The sequence below is a fragment of the Notamacropus eugenii genome, chromosome 4 (genome assembly GCF_028372415.1).
Source record: "Notamacropus eugenii isolate mMacEug1 chromosome 4, mMacEug1.pri_v2, whole genome shotgun sequence".
NCBI lineage: Eukaryota > Metazoa > Chordata > Mammalia > Diprotodontia > Macropodidae > Notamacropus > Notamacropus eugenii.
The window spans coordinates 436,229,733-436,251,274 of NC_092875.1; the positions used below are offsets into that span (position 1 = coordinate 436,229,733).

Here is a 21,542-nt window from a genome sequence, read left to right on the forward strand (position 1 = left end):
TTGTTACAGGACCTAGCATTTAGTAAGCCCTTACTGAATATTTGTTGATTGATTCTTTGTGTATTTCTAAAATTTAGAAGTTCTTTGTAGGCTAAAATTTAATACACAGAAAGATACTGGCCTTTCTGCTCTCCTTTTGCTAAAAGCAAATAGCACCATTGAAATACACAAAGACATGCCTAGTACCTAGGATATTTACAGTAAAATGGTTACCTCCTAGGTTAAAGAGGAAGTACAGGCCTTTGGCTGGGCCAGGGGCTGTCTATTTTCATTGTGAGACTAGTAAAGATCGTCATTTTCTTTGTGAGTTCAAATTGAACTGTTCATTAATGGTTCATTTCCAGATTTCACTTTTTTTTCTTTTCTTTTGACTTTTGATAATCATATACTAAATAGAATATACTAAATCTTCTCTATTGTTCTTAAAATACTGAATTTTTAGTGATGATTATTTTGAGGAAATGCATTTCATGCTTTGATTTCTAGATTTTTAGACACAAGTGACTTCCCAAACTTTTTTTTGTTGTATTTGGGTGCATCTTCTATGTTCAAAGAAAGAAATTCCTTTTATTTAACCCAATTCTGTTTTTCCTAAATATAGGGTGATAACATTGGCACTAAATGGCAACCTTAACAATGACTAAGGAAGTACTCCAGGAGGACACACGGGTAGAAGATGAAAATTTAGAATTATATGAATCCACATCTGCCCACATTATTGAAGAAACAGAATATGTGAAAAAGGTAAATGGGAAATGTTCATTCTTGCTGTTTTGCTTTGTGCTAATTTTTAAATACTATTGTAGCTTCTCTATCATGACACTAAATGTAGTAGTACTTGTTTTCTCACAATCACATTATTTCTGTAATGAGCAAAACCAGGCATATCAATTCACAAATAAATTTTTTATTAAATGTAAATAATTTTTAAAAATTTTACTGTGATTTATTATAATTTCTCTTCTATACTTTAAACACAAATAATTAAGTAGATATTAATTTTGAAATAAAATTTTTTATTCTATCTCTGGTATATGCAGTTACACTGCATCAATTTATGCAACTTGATCCTTTGAGAGATTCTTATTTTCTGGTCCTGGGGTGTTAAATGCTTTCTGTAGAAAGACTGGAATTCACAATACAGAGGCTCTTATCAGTGCAGCAACTGAATCTGACCAAAGGGTTGAATCTGACCAGACTTGAAATTCTGTGGCACTTAGCACTTGATTATGTAACGTTTTGTATGATGTCCTTTGTCAGCAAGGTAACTACTGTTTAGAGTGCTGGGTCTGGAGTCAGGAAGGCTCATCTTCCTGAGTACAAATCTGCCCTCAAACATTTACTAACCGTATGACCCTGGGCAAATCACTTAATCCTGTTTGCCTTGGTTTCCTCATTTGTAAAATGAACTTGAGAAGGAAATGGCAAATCACTCCAAGTATCTTTGCCTAGGAAATCCCAAATAGGGTCATGAAGACCCAAGCATGACTAAAAAATGACTAAACATTGACAACAAATTATCTCATTTTTAATCTCATCTTCTCAACTAGATTTTGAGCTCTTTGTAAGGATTTTGATTTTTGCTACTTTTGTATTCTCTATGGTTCATAGTAGGTACTCAATAAATATTTTTTGATTCAATGACTGATTAAAAGAAAAAGTCCTGTTTGTGGTGCTTTAAAAATATCTGTAAACTGTTGCACAGGACAGCCTTTAGGGTGCAAATGGGGAAATTTGAGGCATCAGTTAGTTCGTGAGATGCTTGGGATTGAGTAATGTATCACATCAAAGTTAATAAATTTGAACAGAGTTCATCAGTTTGTTTGTTTCAAACTCAGTCTCCCTTTTAAAGAAACCAATCTCTCTGATGTGCTGCTCTATAAAATTCTTCCTTAGTAATAACTTTGTAATGGTCTTTGATTCTGGTTTAACTAGATAGGGTCTTAAATCAAGAATTTTGCTTAGATTGCTGAGAAATATTCAGAGAGATTTGCAAAAAAAAAAAAAAGGTACTTATATAGGACTGTCATTTTAAATAGTGCTCTTATTTCTCATTGCCATGCTTATGATGGGTACCTTGACTTAGAAGCATAAGAGCGAAAGAGGAAAGAAATAAGTGTTTATATAGCATTTCCTATTATGTGCCAAGCATTGTGCTAAATACTTTTTACAAATATTATCTCATTTCATCATCATAACACAAAAGAGAAGTCATGTAACATAATGGAAAAAGTATGGAATTTTAAGTCAGAAAACCTGGGTTTGAGTCTTTGCTGTGTTACTCCATTACCTTTGAAAGCTTTGAGAAAGTCACTTAACCCCTCAGTTTTTTCATTTGTGAAATGAAGGGATCAGACTAGATCAGTGGTTCTCCAAGTATGGTTCATAGATATTGGAATCCCCAAGACTCTTTCAGAGCATCCTGAGGTCAAAACTATTTTCATACTTAGATGTTATTTCCTATGAAAATACTTCTCCCTTTTCTAATTTCTCTGCATGAGACCAAATTTTCTTCATATAAGTCAAGCAAAACGACTTTGCAACAGATTGAAAGCAAAAGCATATATGAGAATAGAGCAGTGTTCTATTAAATCAAATATTAAAAGATTTGCAAAAAAGAAATGTAATACAGTACTACTATTCTTATTAAACTTTTTGGGGGGTTGATAATGTAGTTTTTTAAATTAAAATTTTATGTTAATGTGTTATGTTTATTATTGTTATTTTAAATGAATTAATAAAATATTTTAAATTTATCAGTTTCTTAAATGGTACATATTGATAGATATTTGAGGTCCTCAGTAATTATTAAGAATAAAAATGATTCTTGGACCAAAAAGTTTGAAAACCTTTGAATTAGATGATCTTTTAATATACCTTGGTACTAAACCTCATTAGAGAAAGGAGATTGCTAAAAACCCAACTGAACAACAAAAACACTTTTTTTTCCTTTCTGCAGATTCGAACTACACTAGAGAAGATACGATACCAGATATTTAAAGATGAAACAGGTCATAAGAACACAAATCACAAACTAGGTGCAAAGGTATTGTCTTAATAAGCTTCCTAATACTTATCTGAATTCAGAAAACAAAAGATTGCTAAAATGACTGTGATTTTATTTTGCGTTTTCCTTACGTTAACCATAAAAACACTCCTTGGAGGTGGAGTGCTAAGGGAGACCTTGTGTTTCTGGGACAGAGAGTATTCTAGAGGTGAAGGAGGTTCTTTTTTTTTTTTTGCAAGTTTCTCATAATGTATCATTGCTACCTTTTCTTTTTTTTCCTTGCTTTAATCATGTTTTTATTGGAAAAACATTTCTCTATTAAATATTATGCTAGCTCTTGGTTTTAGATAGGTACTATTTATCATATTAAAGAAAAATCTATTTCAGTGCCTTTTCATGTTTTTAACATGAAAATTTTATATTTTCTCAAAATATTTTTCTTCAACAATTGATGTAATTATGATTCATATTGCTTTTAATTATTCATGGCCTATTATGTTTATTTCCATTGTATTGAATCAGAATTGCATTTTTGTATAAGTCAAATCTAGCCCTACTATACTGATTTTTATATAATACTATTGATTCTTTGCTAAAATTTTATTCAACATTTCATCATAGACAAGCATTAGATATATTGGAGTACATTTTCCTTAAGCTACTCTGTCTTTCCTTCTTTTGGGTAGTAGAACCACATTTGTTATATTCATTTATTTTTTTTTAGTTTTCAACATTCATTTCCACAAGATTTTGAGTTCCAAATTTTCTCCCCATCTCTCCCCCCTCACCCCAAGATACTGTGCATTCTGATTTCCCCTTTCCCCAGTCTTCCCTCCCTTCTATCACACCCCTCCCTTCTCTTATCCCCATCTCCTCTATTTTCTTGTAGGGTGAGACAGATTTCTATCCCCCATTGCCTGTATGTATCTTATTTCCCAGTCACATGTACAACAATTTTTAACATCCGTTTTTAAAGCTTTGAGTTCCAACTTTGCTCCCTTCCTCCCTCTCCACCTCCCTCTCCCACTGAGAAGGCAAGCAATTCAGTATAGGTTATACATGTATAGCTATGCAAAAGACTTCCATAAAAGTGATGTAAAAGACTAATTGTATTTCCCTCCATCCTATCCTGCCCCCCATTTCTTCTATTCTCTCTTTTGACTTTGTCTCTCCCCAAAAGTATTTACTTCTAATTACCTCCACCTCCCATTTGCTGTCCCTTCTGTTATCCCCCTCACACCTCACTTCTCCCCTTCTCCCCTACTTTCCTGTAGTGTAAGATAGATTTTCATACCAAATTGAGTGTGCATGTTATTCTCTCCTTAAGCCAAATGTGATGAGATTAAGTTTCACTTTTTCCCTCTCACCTCCCCCCTTTTCGCCTCCATTGAAAATCTTTTTATTGCCTCTTTTACAAGAGATAATTTGCCCCATTCCATTTGTCCCTTTCTCTTCCCAATATATTCCTCTCTCACCCCTTAATTTTTTTTTTTAGATATCATCCCTTCCTATTCAACTCACCCTGTGTTCTCTGTCTATACATATATAATCCCTCCAACCACCTAACTATTGAGAAAAGTCTCAGGAGTTACAAATATTATCTTTTCATGTAGGAATGTAAACAGTTCAACCATATTAGATCCCTTATGATTTCTCTTTCCTGTTTACTTTTTCATGCTTCTCTTGATTCTTGTGTTTGAAAGTCAAATTTTCTATTCAGCCCTGGTCTTTTCATAAAGAATGCTTGAAAGTCTTCTGTTTCATTGAATGACCATGTTTTCCCCTGAAGTATTATACTCAGTTTGCTCGGTAGGTGATTCTTGGTTTTTAATCCTGGAATATCATATTCCAAGCCCATTGATCCATTAATGCAGAAGCTGCTAAATCTTGTGTTCTCCTGATTGTATTTCCACAATACTAGAATTGTTTCTTTCTGACTGCTTGCAGTATTTTCTCCTTGACCTGGAAACTCTGGAATTTGGCTACAATATTCCTAGGAGTTTTCCTTTTGGGATTTCTTTTAGGAAGCAATAGGTAGATTCTTTCAATATTTATTTTACCCTCTGGTTCTAAAATATCAGGGCAGTTTTCTTTGATAATTTCATGATAGATGATGCCTGGGCTTTTTTTTTTTTTATCATGGACTTCAGGTAGTCCCATAATTTTGAATTGTCTCTCCTGGTTCTATTTTTCAGGTCAGTTGTTTTTTCAATGAAATATTTCATGTTCTCTGCTATTTTTTCATTCTTTTGGTTTTGTTTTATAATTTCTTTATTTTTCATAAAGTCATTAGCTTCCATCTGCTCCACTCTAACCTTTAAGGAATTATTTTTATCAGTGAGCTTTTGGATCTCCTTTTCCATCTGCCCAATTCTGCTTTTTAGGGCATTCTTCTTCTCATTGGCTTTTTTGGATTTCTTTTGCCATTTGGGTTAGTCTATTTGGTAAAGTATTATTTTCTTCAGCAGTTTTTGGGTCCCCTTTAGCAAGCAGTTGGCCCATTTTTCATTATTTTCTTGCATCACTCTCATTTCTCTTCCCAATTTTTGCTCTACTTCTCTTACTTGATTTTCAAAATCCTTTTTGAGCTCTTTCATGGCCTGAGACCAATTCATATTTTTCTTGGAGACTTTGGATGGAGGTGCTTTGACTTTATTTTCTTCTGTTAGCATGCTTTTGTCTTCCTTCTCATCAAAGTAAGATTCTGTAGTGTGATTCTTTTTCTGGTTTTTGCTCATTTCCCTAGCAATTTACTTGACGTTTGAGCTCTTTGGTAAGGTAGATCTCTGCTTCCAGTGGGGGTGGGGAGTGTACTGTCAGTCCCATGTTTCATCCACAATCTGTGGACCTACTGCTCCAGAAACAGTCACTGTCTCTGCCACTGCTGCTGCTGATGCTGTGGCTGCTGTGGGTTCCTCCTCCATCTTCCCCTCAGCTGCTCTGGGACTGGGGCCAGACTACTCCACTCTCTCACACTGGTCCCACAGGCTTTTTCCACTGATCTTCCAATTTGTCCTCGGTGTTTTGGGGTCCTGAAGTCCAGAAACTGCCACAGGTACAAGAGATTCAGTCTCCCCAGGCCTTCTCAGGTTCTGTCTGTGCTGGCACGGCTCACGCTGGACTACATTGTGCTCCCAGAGTGGTGCGACAGATGCTTCATGGTGACCTTCCAGGCTGTCTTGGACTGGAAATTTGCTTCACTCCATCATTCTGTGGGTTCCACAGCTCCAGAATTTGTTTAGAGCTATTTTTTACAAGTATTTGGCTGGGCTTGGCGGGAGTGCCCTAGAAAGTCCATGCTGTTACTCTGCCAACTGGTCTCCACCACCTCTACCTTTTCTTTTTCTAAAAATTTTTATTTTTATAAAACAAAACAAGCATTTCCATAATGTATAATAAAAAAGATCGTACATGAAACTGCAAATCTGCTATGCACAACTTCCTATTCCTTTAAAATATACAACAAAATTATCATGTAATTTTTTTCTTTCCTCCCTCCCCCACCCTATAGGTGGCAACCATTAGATATAAATATATATATATGGAGGGAGAGAGAGAGGGAGAGAGAGAGAGAGAGAGAGACAGAGCTTATCTTCTTTTGACACATTGATGATAAAGGTCTCTAGTTCTTTATAAAATTTTTCTTTGACCTCATCAGGACTTGTCATGGTGGGAACATAGGCACTGATGATGGTGGAATGACTTTTTCCTAAGAGTGGCAATCACGTTATCATGAGCCTGTCATTCACTCCTTTTGGCAGGCATACCAGCTTGCTGACTAGATTATCCTTATCCTTTCCAAGCTAAATATTCACATTCATCAAAAGTGCTGCCCTCAATGCAAAATAACTACCAGAAGAATCAGTGTAAACAATTAGAGCACTTCTCTGAACTTGAACAGTTTATTGCTAACTTGGAGGGAACGTTGAGCCAACACATAGTTGGCAACAGTGCAGCAAAAAAGGAGTGGACAACTTTCAGAAATCTGGTGTACAGCATTGCATTTGCTCATCTGGGTCAGAACACTAACAAACACCAAGACTAGTTTGATGAAAATGATGGGGAAATTCAGAAGCTGCTAAATGAAAAATGAGAACTCCACAGGATATACCAGCAGGATAGTTCATCCACCTCTAAGAATGCAGCATTTAATTCTATCTAAAGCAAAGTACAAGCAAAGCTTTTAGAGATGTAGGATTCATGGCTCAGTAAGAAGGCAGATGAAATTCAGTTTTATTATGATAGTAACAATCCAAAGCACTTTTATGATTCCCTGAAAGGTATTTCTGGAACAAAAACCTGTGGTGCATCACAACTACTCAGTGCTGATGGAGCCACATTGATTAGTGGTAAGGACATGATCCTAGAGAGATGGGCTGCACACTTCCATGGTGTTCTCAACAGACCATCATCAGTCAGTGCTGAGGTCATTGCACGTTTCCCTCAGGTTGAAGTTAATCCCTCTTTAACTGAACTTCCAACTGAAGAAGAGGTTTTGAGGGCAATTAGGCTTCTTGCATGTAGCACAGCACCTAGTGCTGATTCTATTCCAGCTGAAATTTACAAGGTAGGGGGACCATTGCTCATACAAAAGCTGACTGAAATTTTCCAGGTTATATGGCAAGAGGAAATTATCCTCTAGGAATTCAAGGATGCCTCCATTTTCCATCTCTATAAAGGTAAAGGGAATAGATTGTCCTGTGACAATTGTAGCGGGGTCTCTCTCTTAGTCATTGCTGGCAAAATTCTTGCTAGAGTCCTCCTTAATAGGCTGATCCTTCACCTGGAAGATGATCATATATCTGAGAGCCAGTGTGACTTCAGAAAGGGCCGAGGAACAGTCAATATGGTGTTTGCTGCCTAACAACTCTAGGAGAAATGCCAGGAGCAGAATAGAGGTGTGTACACAATGTTTGTGGACCTGACCAAGACCTTTGACACTGTTAGTCATGAGGGTTTATGGAAAATTATGTCAAAATTTGGTTGCCTGGAGAAGTTCATCAATATTGTACGTCAATTTCCTGATGGCATGTTTGCCCAGGTTCTGCGTAGTGGCAATGCTGTCCTACCTTCCCAGTCACCAATGGAGTGAATGTGTGCTTGCTCCCATGCTTTTTAGCATGGTGTTTTCAGCAATGTTGTCAAATGCTTTCAATAAGGATAAACATGGTATCAAGGTTAACTGATGGTAAATTCTTCATTTTGCAAAGGCTGCAAGCCAAGACTAAAGTGGAGGGAGTGTTGGTGCATGATTTTCTGTTTGCAGATGTTTGTGGACTCAATGCAGCCTCTGAAGCTGAGATGTAACAAAGTATGGATCAGTTCTCTACTACTAGTGCTAATTTTTGCCTAATAATTAACGTCAAGAAAACATTTGCCCCATTAGCTACCACCACACTATCCATACTTGGAACCATCAATTACAGCAAAGGGAGAAGTTTTGAATGCTGTGGATAAGTTCACTTACCTTGGTAGTGTACTTTCCAGAGATGTACACATTGACAACGAGGTTGATGCTCCCATTGCCAGAGTTAGCTCAGAGTTTTGGAGGCTCCAAAGAAAAGTCTGGGAGAGAAGAAGTATTAGACTGACTAACATACTGAGGGTCTACAGAGCTGTTGTGTTGACCTCATTGTTGTGTGCCTGTGAAACATCGACAGTCTACCAGAGCCATGCCAGGAAACTAAATGCTCCCATCTGAACTGTATTCGGAAGATTCTGAGGATAACCTGGCAGGATAAGGTACCAGACACTGAAGTCCTTGTCTGAGCTGAACTGCCAAGCATTCAAACTATGCTTTAGAGAGTGCAACTCCGATGGGCTGGCCATGTTGTTCGAATGCAAAATGTACGCTTGCCAAAAGCTCTGTTTTATGGAGAACTCACATAAGTCAGGCAATCATGTGGTGGTCAAAAGAAGTGATATAAGGACACTCTCAAGAACTTTGGATTTGACTGTGCAACATGGGAGACAGTGGCACAGCACTGCTCAGCATGGCATGCCCATATCAGAAAGGGTTCTGTGCTCTATGAGCAAAGCAGAATTGAGGCAGCACAATGTAAACATAGGATGCGCAGATTTGGAGTATGCACTCCAAATATTCACACAGACTATCTGTGCCCAACCTGTGGTAGAACATTCCAGGCTCGTATTAGTCTGATCAGCTACAGTCGGACTCACTGAAACTTCACTTTATCATAGTGATGTCATTTTGGTCCTCTGAAAACGAAGGACAACAACCACCATCACCATACATATGTGTGTGTCTGTATAAAATTATTCTATTCATATTTTTATCTATCAATTCTTTCTCCTGATGCAAATAGGACCTTTTTCATATGTCCTTTATAGTTACTTTGGGTATCTATTGTGGACAAAATAACTTATTTGCTCAGTCATTCTTAAGATAATATGGCTGTCACTGTTCTCTTGATTCTGCTCATGTCAGTCTTATTTAAGGCAGATCTTTCCATGTTTTTCTTAAATCACTGAGCTCATCATTTCTTAAAACACAGTAATATTCCATCACAATCATATACTACAATTTGTTTAGCTATTTCCAATGGACGGGCAATCCTGCAATTTCCAGTTCTTTGCCATCACAAAGTGAGCTGGTATAAATTCTTTAGAACACATAGGTTCTTTTGCATTTTCCTTTCCTAGACCAAGTAATGGTATTTCAGGGTCAAAGGGTATAGATAGTTTATTAACTTTTTGGGCGTAATTCCAGATTGATCTACAAAATGGTTGGATCAGCTCTCAATATTTCCTCCAATACATTAGTATCCAATTTTTTCAGTCCTCTCCATTATTTGTCACTTTCCCTTTCTACCATTTTAGCCAATCTGGGAGGTAAAAATGATATCTTCAGCTTATTTTAATCTGCATTTCTCTAATCAATAATGATTTAAAGAATTTTGATATGATTATAAATGTTTAGATTTCTTCATTGGAAAATAGTCTGCTCATTCTCTTTGACCCATTTATCAGTTGGACAATGACGTGTATTCTTATGATTTGACCAAGTTCTAATTACTATTTGTGAATTTCACTCCATCTTATTTTTACTCTTTTCCATCTCAGCTTCCCTTTTTACCCCTTCCCTGTTATTTTATCTTTTCCCCTTACCCTCTTATTCCTTGTTTTACCCTCTCCTTAAAAATTCCTCCTTTATCCTCCCCCATTCTTATTCTATACAACCTTTTAAAAGTCCCTCTCCCACCCCATCTCCTCTCTGTTTTCTCACCTCTCTAGAAGATCAGAAGACTTATAAATTTCTTCAGTTGTACACTGTTTTGCTGCCTCTTCAACCTAGATGAGAGTAAGTTTCAGCATTATGAGCTGTTTGCTTTGTATCCATTCTTCCTTTCACATCTCCTTTTTGTGAGATAATTATTCTTTTTACTTTTCCTTACCAGATTTTGTTTTCTAGAATCACCTTATCATGCACAACTCAGCCACAACCTTTCTTACAAACTGCCTTAGTAATTATAAGAATTTTAAGGATACTGACAACATTTTCATATATCATAAGTAAACAGTTTAACCTTTATCAGTGCATTATAATTAGTCTTTAATGATTTCCTTATATTTCTTCTGTTTTTTTAATATCAAATTTTCCATTTTGTTCTGGTCTTTTTGCTACTTTCTCTAAGATTTCTGTACTGGTAGCCATGAAAGTAACTTTCTTACTCAGAATTTATTGAGTGTTTAGTCTGTGCAGAGTAAAGTTAGGCAATGTGGGAGAGTTGGGGGAGTATATAAAGAAATAAAGGACTGGATTTCTTTTTTGGAACAAGTAGAATGGTAGAACTAGAGTAAAACATCACCTAATAAGAATGGCCCCACATTTGACTTTGTTGAGCCCAGGTAATAAATGAAAGAGAGCTTTTCATGTAAGGAAGAATCTGGTCTCTAAATGAACTTGATATGAATTGCATAAAATACCCCAAGAGGTATAATATCCTTATTTATGTTAATAACAATCTCTAACAAATCTAACAGTGAAGCTAAATCAGATTTTCTTTGCTTTTATCTTAGGCACACATAACCTCTATTGTTTGTAAGAATTCTATGCTGATGTTTTTAAGTCTGTAAAGTTGTTGGATTAAAAAAATGATTTAATTGTTTATAGAGTATATATCAGGTATATAGAGTATATATCAGGTGCAGGGCACAAGGTATAACTTACTATCTCTCTTAGCTCTATTGGTGAAATGGTACTTTTGATCTGTTGCTCAGCAAGTCATCAGGAATCAGACATCACTAGGACACAAACTCACTGAGGGCAGCAACCCATCAAAGCTGAGTATATGCAGGTAATGTTCCACAAATGGCTGCAGATCAAGTGACAAGTTCTAGAAACAGAGTTTTTTTCTTTATCCACAAGCTGATTCAAAGTTTGGTGCAAATACACCCAGCTACCTGACCCATGAGGCAATATGATATCATGGGTAGAGAGCCAGGCATAGAGTCAAGAAGACAGAGGCCCATCTGTGACCTATACTGACTTTGTGAACCTGGGTAAGTCACTTGAAGTTCTGAGTCCTCCAGGACAACTATGTAGGACTTAAAGACTTGGAATAGTCACCAATCTATGGGATAGAAGTGCCTCACCCAGAGTACCCTATACCAATGAAATCACACAAGTCAGCAAAAATAAACAAACACAACAGATGTGGTTAGAGTTAAATCATTAATAATTAAATGACTTGATGCCCAGTTCAGTTGGGATGTGACATTTTCACTTTTATTAACATCATGTTAATGTATTTTTTTCTAGTCAGAAATACTAGAACAGAACTTCATTACTTCCCTTGTTTTGGGTCTTTTTCAAATTTATGAAAAATCCACATATGATAGATGTAGTCTAGAACTTGGTGTGGCTACATACTGGATTGTCCTTATTTGTGAATCAGAAGTTCTGTTTTATATGCCCTGACTTCTCTTTCCTTTGTGAAACTCAGTGGGATGGCTTATGTAGTCAAAGGTTTTGAATTTAAACAAGAGAGAAGATCATTATCGTTCATATTTCTTCATTGCAGCCCTGTTGTCACAATGCTGAGGCTGGACCCGAATCCCAGGTGGAGATCTCTCATTCCAGTTTTGATGTGATGATGGAAAAGATGAAGGACAAAGATCAACAACTCCTAGAAATGAACAAAGAAAATGAAGTGCTGAAAATCAAGGTGTGGTGATTATATTTCAGTTCTCAGGTCAGGAAAATGTTTAAATCCCTAGAAGTGAGGCTTTTGTACTTTTGTAAATGCCCAGACAGGTGAAGGACATTAATTGTGAGCTTCACCTAATTCTGCAGCAAGCATCACCCAGAGAACATCATAGGGTTTCTGATCAGTCACTTGACTGCCTTTTAGCTCAGTCACATGCAAAATGTCTAATTTTCTCACTGGTGTGTCATCCTGTCTAGGTCTTGTATTAGGCAAGAAAATGGGACCTAGAAGTAGCCACAAGGTTCTTTTTCCCCCACCTATCCATCAGTCTACTATCTATGTTCTACTTCCTCAGCTTTCCGTTTCCTATTTTGTTCTAGCCTCAGAACCATGAAATTTGACTCTGCTCCTAGTTTCATAAAAAATTGGTTTGAGTACCTCAGGCTAAACCTTTATCCTTCCCCTTAATTGAGGCATTGATTAAATGATCTCCCACATTCTCTTCCATCTCTAAAATCCCATGGTTAGTTTGGGTAGGAGAAGATTTTGGAGTGTGTGTGTGTGTGTGTGTGTGTGTGTGTGTGTGTGTGTGTGTCTGGTGAAGGACGGGAGATACTTTTCTCCCCCTTCTTTCATTACATAGAGACTTAGAAATCCCAGGAAATGTGTCAACCATCAAGGTTTTTGGCAGCCCCTCAAGCTTATGGCTGGGAACTTAGGAAGAGCAAGTTCCCATTGAGTGACTATACAAGAGAAAGGTAAAAGTTTCTCTGCTTACGTTTAGATGAATTTGCTTTTCTTTTATCTCTGGCATTGCCAGGAGGTACACAAAGGAAAATGGGTAACATGGCATTTTCAGGAACCAGTTTCATCCATTCCCAGAGGGTCTTAGAGCATAAATCCCAAGTATCCATCCCACTTGTACAATGGAAAAAACTACTGGCTTTGCAGTTTGAGGACCTGTTTCTGATACTACTTTTGTGTGACCTGGGGCAAGTTACTGAACCACTCTTGGACTTATTTTTCTCCCCTGTAAGATGAAGACATTGGGTTGTAAGACCTCAGAATTCCCTTCCATCTCTAAATCTATAGTCCTGTGACTCACTCTGAATTCACTTATGGTAAAATACTGTTTATGATATTAGTAACCTAATGACTTAATGAAGAGTTTTCACCTTTTTGAAGTGATTAGGATAGCTAAGTGGTACAATAGATAGAACACTGGACCTAGAGTCAGGAGATGAGTTCAAATCTTGTCCTCAGATGTTTACTAGCTCTGTGACCCTGGGAAAGTCACTTAAATCTTATTTGCCTCAGTTTCCTCATTTATAAAATGGGATAATAATAGCACGTACCTCCTAGGGTTAATAATTGTAAAGTGCTCAGCACGTTGTCAGGCACATAGTAATTAGTATTAGTTATTATTATTATCACCATAATTCATGTTCTTTTGTTTTGTAGCTGCCTTGTAAGATGGAGGTCAGGAGTACAGTCTGATTTTGGAAAGACTCTAAGTAGCCAATCTCTTCTTTGAACTTGTGGTCATAAATCATCAGTTGAGTTGATCCAAGGTCATCCTTACCTTGTATCTCTTTCCTTGTGCTCCCTGCACTGGTCATGTGTACAGATACATACTGTTTTGGCAGGGATGGGAGGAAGAGGCAAGAAGAGGGAAAAAGGTAAGGAGGCTGTAGAGGGACCAGGTCACAACCAAAGTGTCAGAGGTCTGCCTGGGCCAGTCTGGTGGCAGATTCCTAAATTACGCTTGAGATTTTTTTAGTTCATTGACTCGAACATTTGCCACATGAAGACTGACTACCACTTCCTAATGCTGCCATTTTGACTGTTGGACTGTAAAATGACTAGGTGAGGCCATCTGGCTTTTGGTGCGGAAATGTTTGCAAAGCCATGTATACATATAGAGTACTCAGATCTTTTCAAGGGAATTATTTTATAAACACACAAGTGTTAGAAGTTACATGTTTACTCCTATGTCTGATAACAGTCTGACTGCATTGTTGGTTTTACTAAGTAAGATATGAATCATTGGAAATTAATTTTTTCCTTTTCAGTATGTACTATGTTTAATTTTCTTGTTTTTCTCTTATGTTCCAAATGGCATGGCTACTGCCTCTTCATTTTTGTTCTCCCAAATGTTTCTGGTTCAGTACTTTAAAAATACAAACAGAATACAGCAATCTCTTTTTTTTTTCTTTTTCAGTTGGAAGCCTCAAGAGAAGCAGGTGCTGCAGCACTGAGAAATGTTGCTCAGAAATTATTTGAAAGCTATCATAAACGGTCTGAAGACCTTAAGAAAAAGCACGAAGATGATAAAAAGTTATTACAGGTATAAAATCCCTTCTCTCATCAAAAGCCAGTCTTCTCAGTCTGTCCAATTTCTTCTTTAGAAAATTGAATGTAAAAGAGTTAATGGCCAAAGCCACCAGTTTCTTAGTGGCTCAGAAGCAACCTATGGAGGGGTAGGAATGGACAGGGCCTCAGTGGCGAGGATATTTGTGTGTCCTCATTGCTGTCTGTATTCTGACCCCTGCTCTGTGCCCAAATAGGCCTGTATCCTTTGCACTCTCTGGGGCTACTACAGAGCTCACAGGCAGTGTGACACTGTGGATAGAGCCCTGGCTCTGGATTCAGGGAACCTAGGTTCAAATTCTACCTCTCACTATTAGGGGATGGGACCAGATGACATCTGGTCCCTTGGGATCTCTTCCAACTCTAGTCTGTGATGATCTTCCCACAGTATGAACAGAGCTGACTTGGACATAATTATCAGCCAGCAAGTTTTGCCTTAAAGTATCTCTCTCTCCAGTTGCCTAATGCGGTCATGCTGGCTTAGGTTCTGAGAGTTTGATGTCTGACAGCAGGTGCTTAACTAGGTGAACCTATCTTAGAAAAAGGGTTAACCAGTGGAGATAAGGTCATTGGCACACACAAAATGGTGGGAAGGCTAGAAATGCCAGGCAAAGTTATAGGACAGTGCGGGTGGTATTTCTGGATGGTGACGTCATAGTACAGCTGTAAGTCAGAAGATCTAAGTCCTAGAGTCAGTTTTGGTACAAACTAGTAATGTAAGCAAATCACTTCACCTTTCGGCATCTGGTCTGCACTATCTCCATGGTCTCTTTTTTAAAATTTTATCTTCAATATTTATTTTTCCCTTTTATTTATATATATTCATTTTTGTACTAATAAATATTTATGGAATAAAATGAACATTTCCATATCATAGTAACAATTTAAAAGATGGTTGTACATAAAATTGCACATCTATGAAGTATAATTATCATCCACATTTCTTTCCTCCCCCACCCCCGCTATCATTAGACACAAACAAGTGTATGTGTATACATGTATGTGTATGTATTTACATATACATGTGTATGTATGTGAAATTATTCTGTACATACTTCTGTTTCTCAGTTCTTTCTCTGGAAGCCATAGCATTTTTCTCCATATGTGCTTTATAGCTAATTTGGGTATTTATGATGGTCAAAATAATTGAATTCCTCAAAGTCGTTCTTAAAACAATGTTGGTATTATTTTATATCATTACATAATATAATTATTATATAATATAATGTGTAATAATATATAGTATAATATACAATATATATTATATAATTGGTATTATTTTATATAATGTTCTCTTACATAATGTATCTCCAGCTCTGATGTTCTAAGATACTGAGACATTTCTGCCTCTAAAACGCCTTGGCCTTTGTGTATCCCTCAACTTATTAAGTAAGGTTGGGGTGCTGTGCTAGCTCTTGAAGGTTTGAATGACGTAATATGTAACCGGGTTGGGGTTTTATTATACTTTCTGATTTCTGAGATGTATAATAGAGAATAAAACTTTTTTGTGAAATCTTAGTTATAATTAGGTGAGAATTTACTTTTACATTTTAAAATTCTGTCCTTTTTTTGTATGATGGAGGAGGGAAACGGGAGGGAGTTAAGCATTTATTGTCCTCACTGCATTCTTGGTACTGTGCTAAGCTCTTTATAAATATTATCTCATTGGATCCTCAGAACATCTGTGGAAGGCAAGTGCTATTAGTATCTGCATTTTACAGTGGAGGAAACTGAGACCAGCAGGGGTTAATTAATTTGTCCAGGGTCACACTAGTAAGTGTGTGAGGCTGGATTTTAAGTGAGGTCTTCCTGACTAGACCTAGCACTCTGTCTACTACTCCACTGCGTCAATGCAAAATATTTACATTACTGATTCTTACCATCCCAGTTTGCCTTAAGATTATCAGAATTTTTTTTTGAGAATTATATTGCATAGTTCAGTTTAAAGAGCTTTAGATTTGGAATCAGATTACCCCGGGTTAAAATTCCACCTGATGATTACCTCCTACATCTTTGGGCAGAAAATTTAACCTCTTTGGGCCCCAGTTTCCTCATCTGTATAATGAAAGGGTGAGACTAGGTGGCTTCTGAGATGTCTCCCAGCTCTAAATCTGTGATTCATGGATCCTTCCCTCATCATATCCCCTTGTAAGGTATTATATATTTGCTTATGTAGTTACTCTTATATTGTTTGTATTCTGGCACTTGATACATTTTGCTTCTTTCATCCATCCTTGAAATAAACTACATTTTGAATAATTTCAAGGTAATTTTAAAGAAAACTTTGCTTTTAGAAGCTATTACATGTGTTTGCAGTCCTTTTCCTCTCTTTTTTGGCTAACTGAAAAAATTGCACATGAAAAGCCGATCGTCTGTGCGTAGAAATGGATGAGTTGTTTAGAAATGAATGCTCTTACCTTGACATCTGTGTTTTCCAACCACAGGCGAGCAACCTTGAAAAAGAACAGAAATTCAAACACCGTGTAGAAAGTTTGAAGCAGGTCACTGAAAGACTTGAAGGAAAGCACAGCCAGATCACGGAGCTGGAAAACCTAGTACAGAGAATGGAAGCGGTGAGCATGGCCAGGCCAGCAGCTGATCAAAGGGAATTGGTTTGTTAGTTAAACAGAGCCTGCAGCAAAACCCTGAAACCATTGAGAAATAACTCACTATACTGGAAAATGAAAGCTTTTATTTATTAGTTTAATTTCATCAGCCTAAGGAATTATAATGAAATGTGTTACTAGTGACACCATTTTAAAGTGTGCTCCAAGGCAGTCATGTTTCATAGAAATGCAACCCTGTAATATACGCAGACCTTTTGAAAGCCAGCCAAAAAAGACCTGAGATGAGGGGTTTTAGCCTTCTTATTTGTGTTCAGGATATCAGGATTTTAAAATGGAACTTTTGAGATATAAAAGCTACTTTTCCTCCCCCCTCTTCTTTGCAGATGTCAGGTGCAGTGGCTGTTGAACACTCCATATATTGTCAGATTTTTTTGTTGTATTAGTTCATTTTTCTTAGGTTTTCTTCTTCTTTTTCTTCTTTATTATAGGAGGAAGAAGGAGATAGATGGAGTGGGCAACTTAGGTGATATAAAAACAAAAATAATTAAATTATTTTCAAAAAAAAGAAGAAAGAAAGTAGTCAAACTAGCATTAATTTGTATGCTAAATGTACTATGAACAATTCTTTGAGTAGGACAGAAAAGGAGTGTCCGTGAAACCATGATTCTCTATATCTTGATTTTGAAAAAAAAATTTTTTTAGTTTATTTTTAAATCACTTACATTTCCCTACACGCCAACTCTGAGAGTCATCTCTTGTAGCAGAGCTTTTAATGAAATGAGGAGTAATTCAGCAAAATTCAGCAAAATAAATCAACAGAGCAAAAAAATCTGACATTATATATTCTGGTGCTTTCCCTCTCTGGATTATTTCCAGTTTATACTGTCCATAGCTTATTTGTATCTAGCTATTTACATATTTTCGCTTCTCATTGGATTGTGAGCTCCTGTCTTTTGCCTGTCTTTGTATCCCTAGCACTTAGTACAGTGTCTGATACATAGTAGACACTTAGGGAGCATCTTCTTGTATCTCTTCTTTTGGAGACAAGCTTGTTCGTTAAACTAAAAAAAAAATTTTAAAGAAGATTTTATTTTCCCAACCCCAGTGGAAAAAAAAAAGAATTACAAAATGTTTCTACAGATGTGCATAGTCAAGCAAAACGATTTCCCACATTCTCATTATGTATCTTTAGAACATTAGTCTGGTTGTATGCTTCATCACCTGACCTCTGGAATCACGATTGGGCATCGTACTGATCAGAGTTCTTAAAGTTCATCCAAGTTGTTTGTCTTCACGATGTTGTCATTGTATAAATTGTCCTTCTGGTTCTGCTTACGTCATTCTGCATCAGTTCATTTAAGTCCTTCTTGGTTTCTCTGAAACCATCTCTTTTGTCATTTCTTATGGCACAGTAGTGCCATAATTAGTTCAACTGTTTCCTACTTGATGAACATTCCCTGAGTTTCCAGTGCTCTAACACTACAGAAGGAGCTGCCATTAATATTTTTGTACACATGGTTCCTTTTACTCATTCTTGGATCTCTTTGGAGTATAACCTTAGCAGTATTATCACTGGGTCAAAGGATGTGCACAGTTAAGTAACTTAGGGGTCATAATTTGAAATCAGTTCTTTGAATGGCTTTGCCAGGTTACAGTTGGGGCAGCTAGGTGGTGCAGTGGATAGAGCACCAGTGCAGGAGTCAGGAGGACCTGAGTTCAAATCTCACCTCAGACACTTGACATTCACTAGCTGTGTGACCTTGGGCAAGTCACATAACCCCAATTGCCTCATCCTGGGTCATCTCCAGTCATCCTGATGAATATCTGGTCACTGGATTCAGATGGTTCTGGAGGAGAAGTAAGGCTGGTGACCTGCACAGCCCTCCCTCACTCAAAACAAAGTTAAGTGCAAGTCATGTCATCATTTCTCTGATGGCATAGACTTCTTCTGCAACAAAGGACAACCACACACACAACCAGTGGAGTATTAATGTGCCTATTTTCCCACAACCCTTCCAATACTTGATGTTTCCTTTTTTCTGGTTAAGTTTGTCAATCTGATGGTTGGCTATTTAGCTTCATTGTTTTGAGACTCTTTTGACTTACATTATGGCAGTCTTTGTGAATGTTTTTTTTCTGACTTAGCTTCAGTTTGCATTATTTCATGTAAGTCTTTCCATGCTTTCCTGTATTCATCATGTTCATTTTCTTACAGCACAGTTATATTATGTGACATTCATGTACCACAGTTTATTCTGCAAACAAAGGGCATCTATTTTTATTTCTAATTCTTTGCTACCACGAAATTTTGCTATAAATATTGTGGTATATATGGAGCCTTTTTGCATGTGTGACATTGACTTCCTACATCTACCTAGTAAGGAATCTCTGGGTCAAAGGGTTTAGACTAGGGGAGGGGAACCTGAGGCCCCAAGACCATATGTGATCCTCTAGTTTCTCAACTGCAGCTCATTGATTGAATCCAAACTTCACAGAACAAATCCTCTTAATAAAAGAATTTGTTATAAAACTTGGACTCAGTCAAAGAACTGTACTTGAGGACCTAGAAGACCATGTGTGGCCTCAAGGCTGTAGGTATGGACCACCTCTAGTATGGACACTTTAGTCCCCTTATTTATGTAATTACAAATTGCTTGCCAGAATAGTTGCACCAATTCACAGTTACACCAACAATGCAATAATGTGCCTGACTTTATATAGCCCTTCCACTTTTGCAGAGATGACAAAAGATGGGAACAGTCAGTTTGCAGGATGTGAGGAGAAACATAAGCGTTTTTGGTTTTTTTTTTTTTTGATTTGCATGTTCCTTTTTTAGTGATTTGGGGCATTCATTTAAATTTTTTAAAACTTCTGATTTAATATCACTCCCTGCCCCCAAGATATTTTTCTATGTAAAGTAGAACAGAAAAAGGACTGTGTAAAACTCTGAATCTCTATTACTTATAACTTATTTTTAAAATATGTACAACACAATAAATGTGGTACTTTAAAAGCTGCCTTGCCTTTCTGTTTTCTTCTGAATGTTGTTTTGTTCTCTTTGGGGCATTTACAAAGATCTTTAAAGATCTACTTTTGCTAGGGATGATTCCCAGGGTCCAGGGGAGCCAATGCAGGCTGAATAGGGAGAGCTCAAGGTTTCTTCAGCCATTGTCTCTAACATTTCCCTTTTCTGCTTCCCAGGCTATCCTGTCCCCAAATTAGATGGTCAATAAAGATTCCAACAAATTTTTATTTTTGAATGTGGTTTGATTTTCTTAGCCATGATATATAGTTGTCATCTATCCGTCTGCCCTTTTTGTCTTGTGTTTTCTCTTTTTCTAGTACATTCTGTGACAGAATAAGGAATTATACTTGCAAAGGCTCTGTTCCCAACGTCAGTAGTAAAATGGCACCTTAATATTGCTAATATCAACAGGACTGGCATTGCTTTTCCAGCAGTTGTGTGTTGTTACCTCTCCTCTCCTAGGACCAAGACCATAGATTTGAAAGATAGCTGGTTGGGTTGAGATATGTTATGTGGCCACAGACTCATCAAATTCATTCAAAGGATCAAAACTGTAAGCTTAGCCTCATCAGTGTTGTTCAGTCATTTTTCAGGTATGTCCAACTCTTTGTGACCCAATGTGGGGTTTTCTTGGCAGAGATACTGAAATCTGCCATTTCATGCCAGCTCATTTTGCAGATGAGAAAACTGAGGCAAGCATGGTTAAGTGACTTGCCCGTGGTCACAGAGCTAGTAATTGTCTGAGGCCAGATTTGAACCCAGGAAGATGAGTCTTCCTGACTCCAAGTCTGACACTATCCACTGTGTCACCTCACTGCCCATGAGAGTGAGTACAGGGGCCATATTCAAAAAAAAAACAAACCAGGCTATGTGTGCTGTGGTCCTGTTTCCTACTGATGACATTGTACTGGTTGTATCAGACCCCAACAATATTCTCTATAGCCAGCTTTATATTCTGAGATGAGCCAGAGTTCCGTTCTTGCTATGTTATCTTGGAATTATATGGCTTAAAGGAGGTTTTCCTCATCTAGTTCTAGTTTTCTTTATCAGTAGTAATTATGCAGTGTTTTTTATTTTCCATCTTTGTTGAAAACTATAATATTTAGCTTAATAATTTGTATTCTTAGAGTATTTAAATTAACATTATGTAATAATAGTAATAACTAGCATTTATATTTAAATTAAGGATATTAAGTATTTATTATTATTTAAATAAAGTATATATTTACCATAAGATTTTCAGAACACTTGACAAATATTTTCTCATTTGATCTTCACAACTGCCCTGGGAGGTAGGTGTTATCATTATGTCCATTTTATGTAGGAGGAAAATAGGGCAGATAGATGTTTAAGTAACTTGCTCAGGATCTCAGAGCTACTAAGTGTCTAAAGCCAGATTTGAA

General features: G+C 37.0%; 1 protein-coding gene across 3 annotated transcripts in view; it reads left to right on the forward strand.

Annotated features, from left to right (window-relative positions):
- Positions 1-21,542, forward strand: part of CCDC68 (coiled-coil domain containing 68) — a 91,441-nt gene that overhangs the window by 38,053 nt on the left and 31,846 nt on the right. For all 3 annotated transcript variants that reach the window (XM_072605997.1, XM_072605996.1, XM_072605998.1), the window contains 5 exons: positions 602-744; positions 2,960-3,046; positions 12,052-12,195; positions 14,399-14,524; positions 16,992-17,120. In XM_072605997.1, coding sequence (XP_072462098.1) covers positions 622-744; positions 2,960-3,046; positions 12,052-12,195; positions 14,399-14,524; positions 16,992-17,120 — 609 coding nt within the window. In that variant the 5' untranslated portion in view covers positions 602-621. The remainder of the gene's footprint in view (positions 1-601; positions 745-2,959; positions 3,047-12,051; positions 12,196-14,398; positions 14,525-16,991; positions 17,121-21,542) is intronic.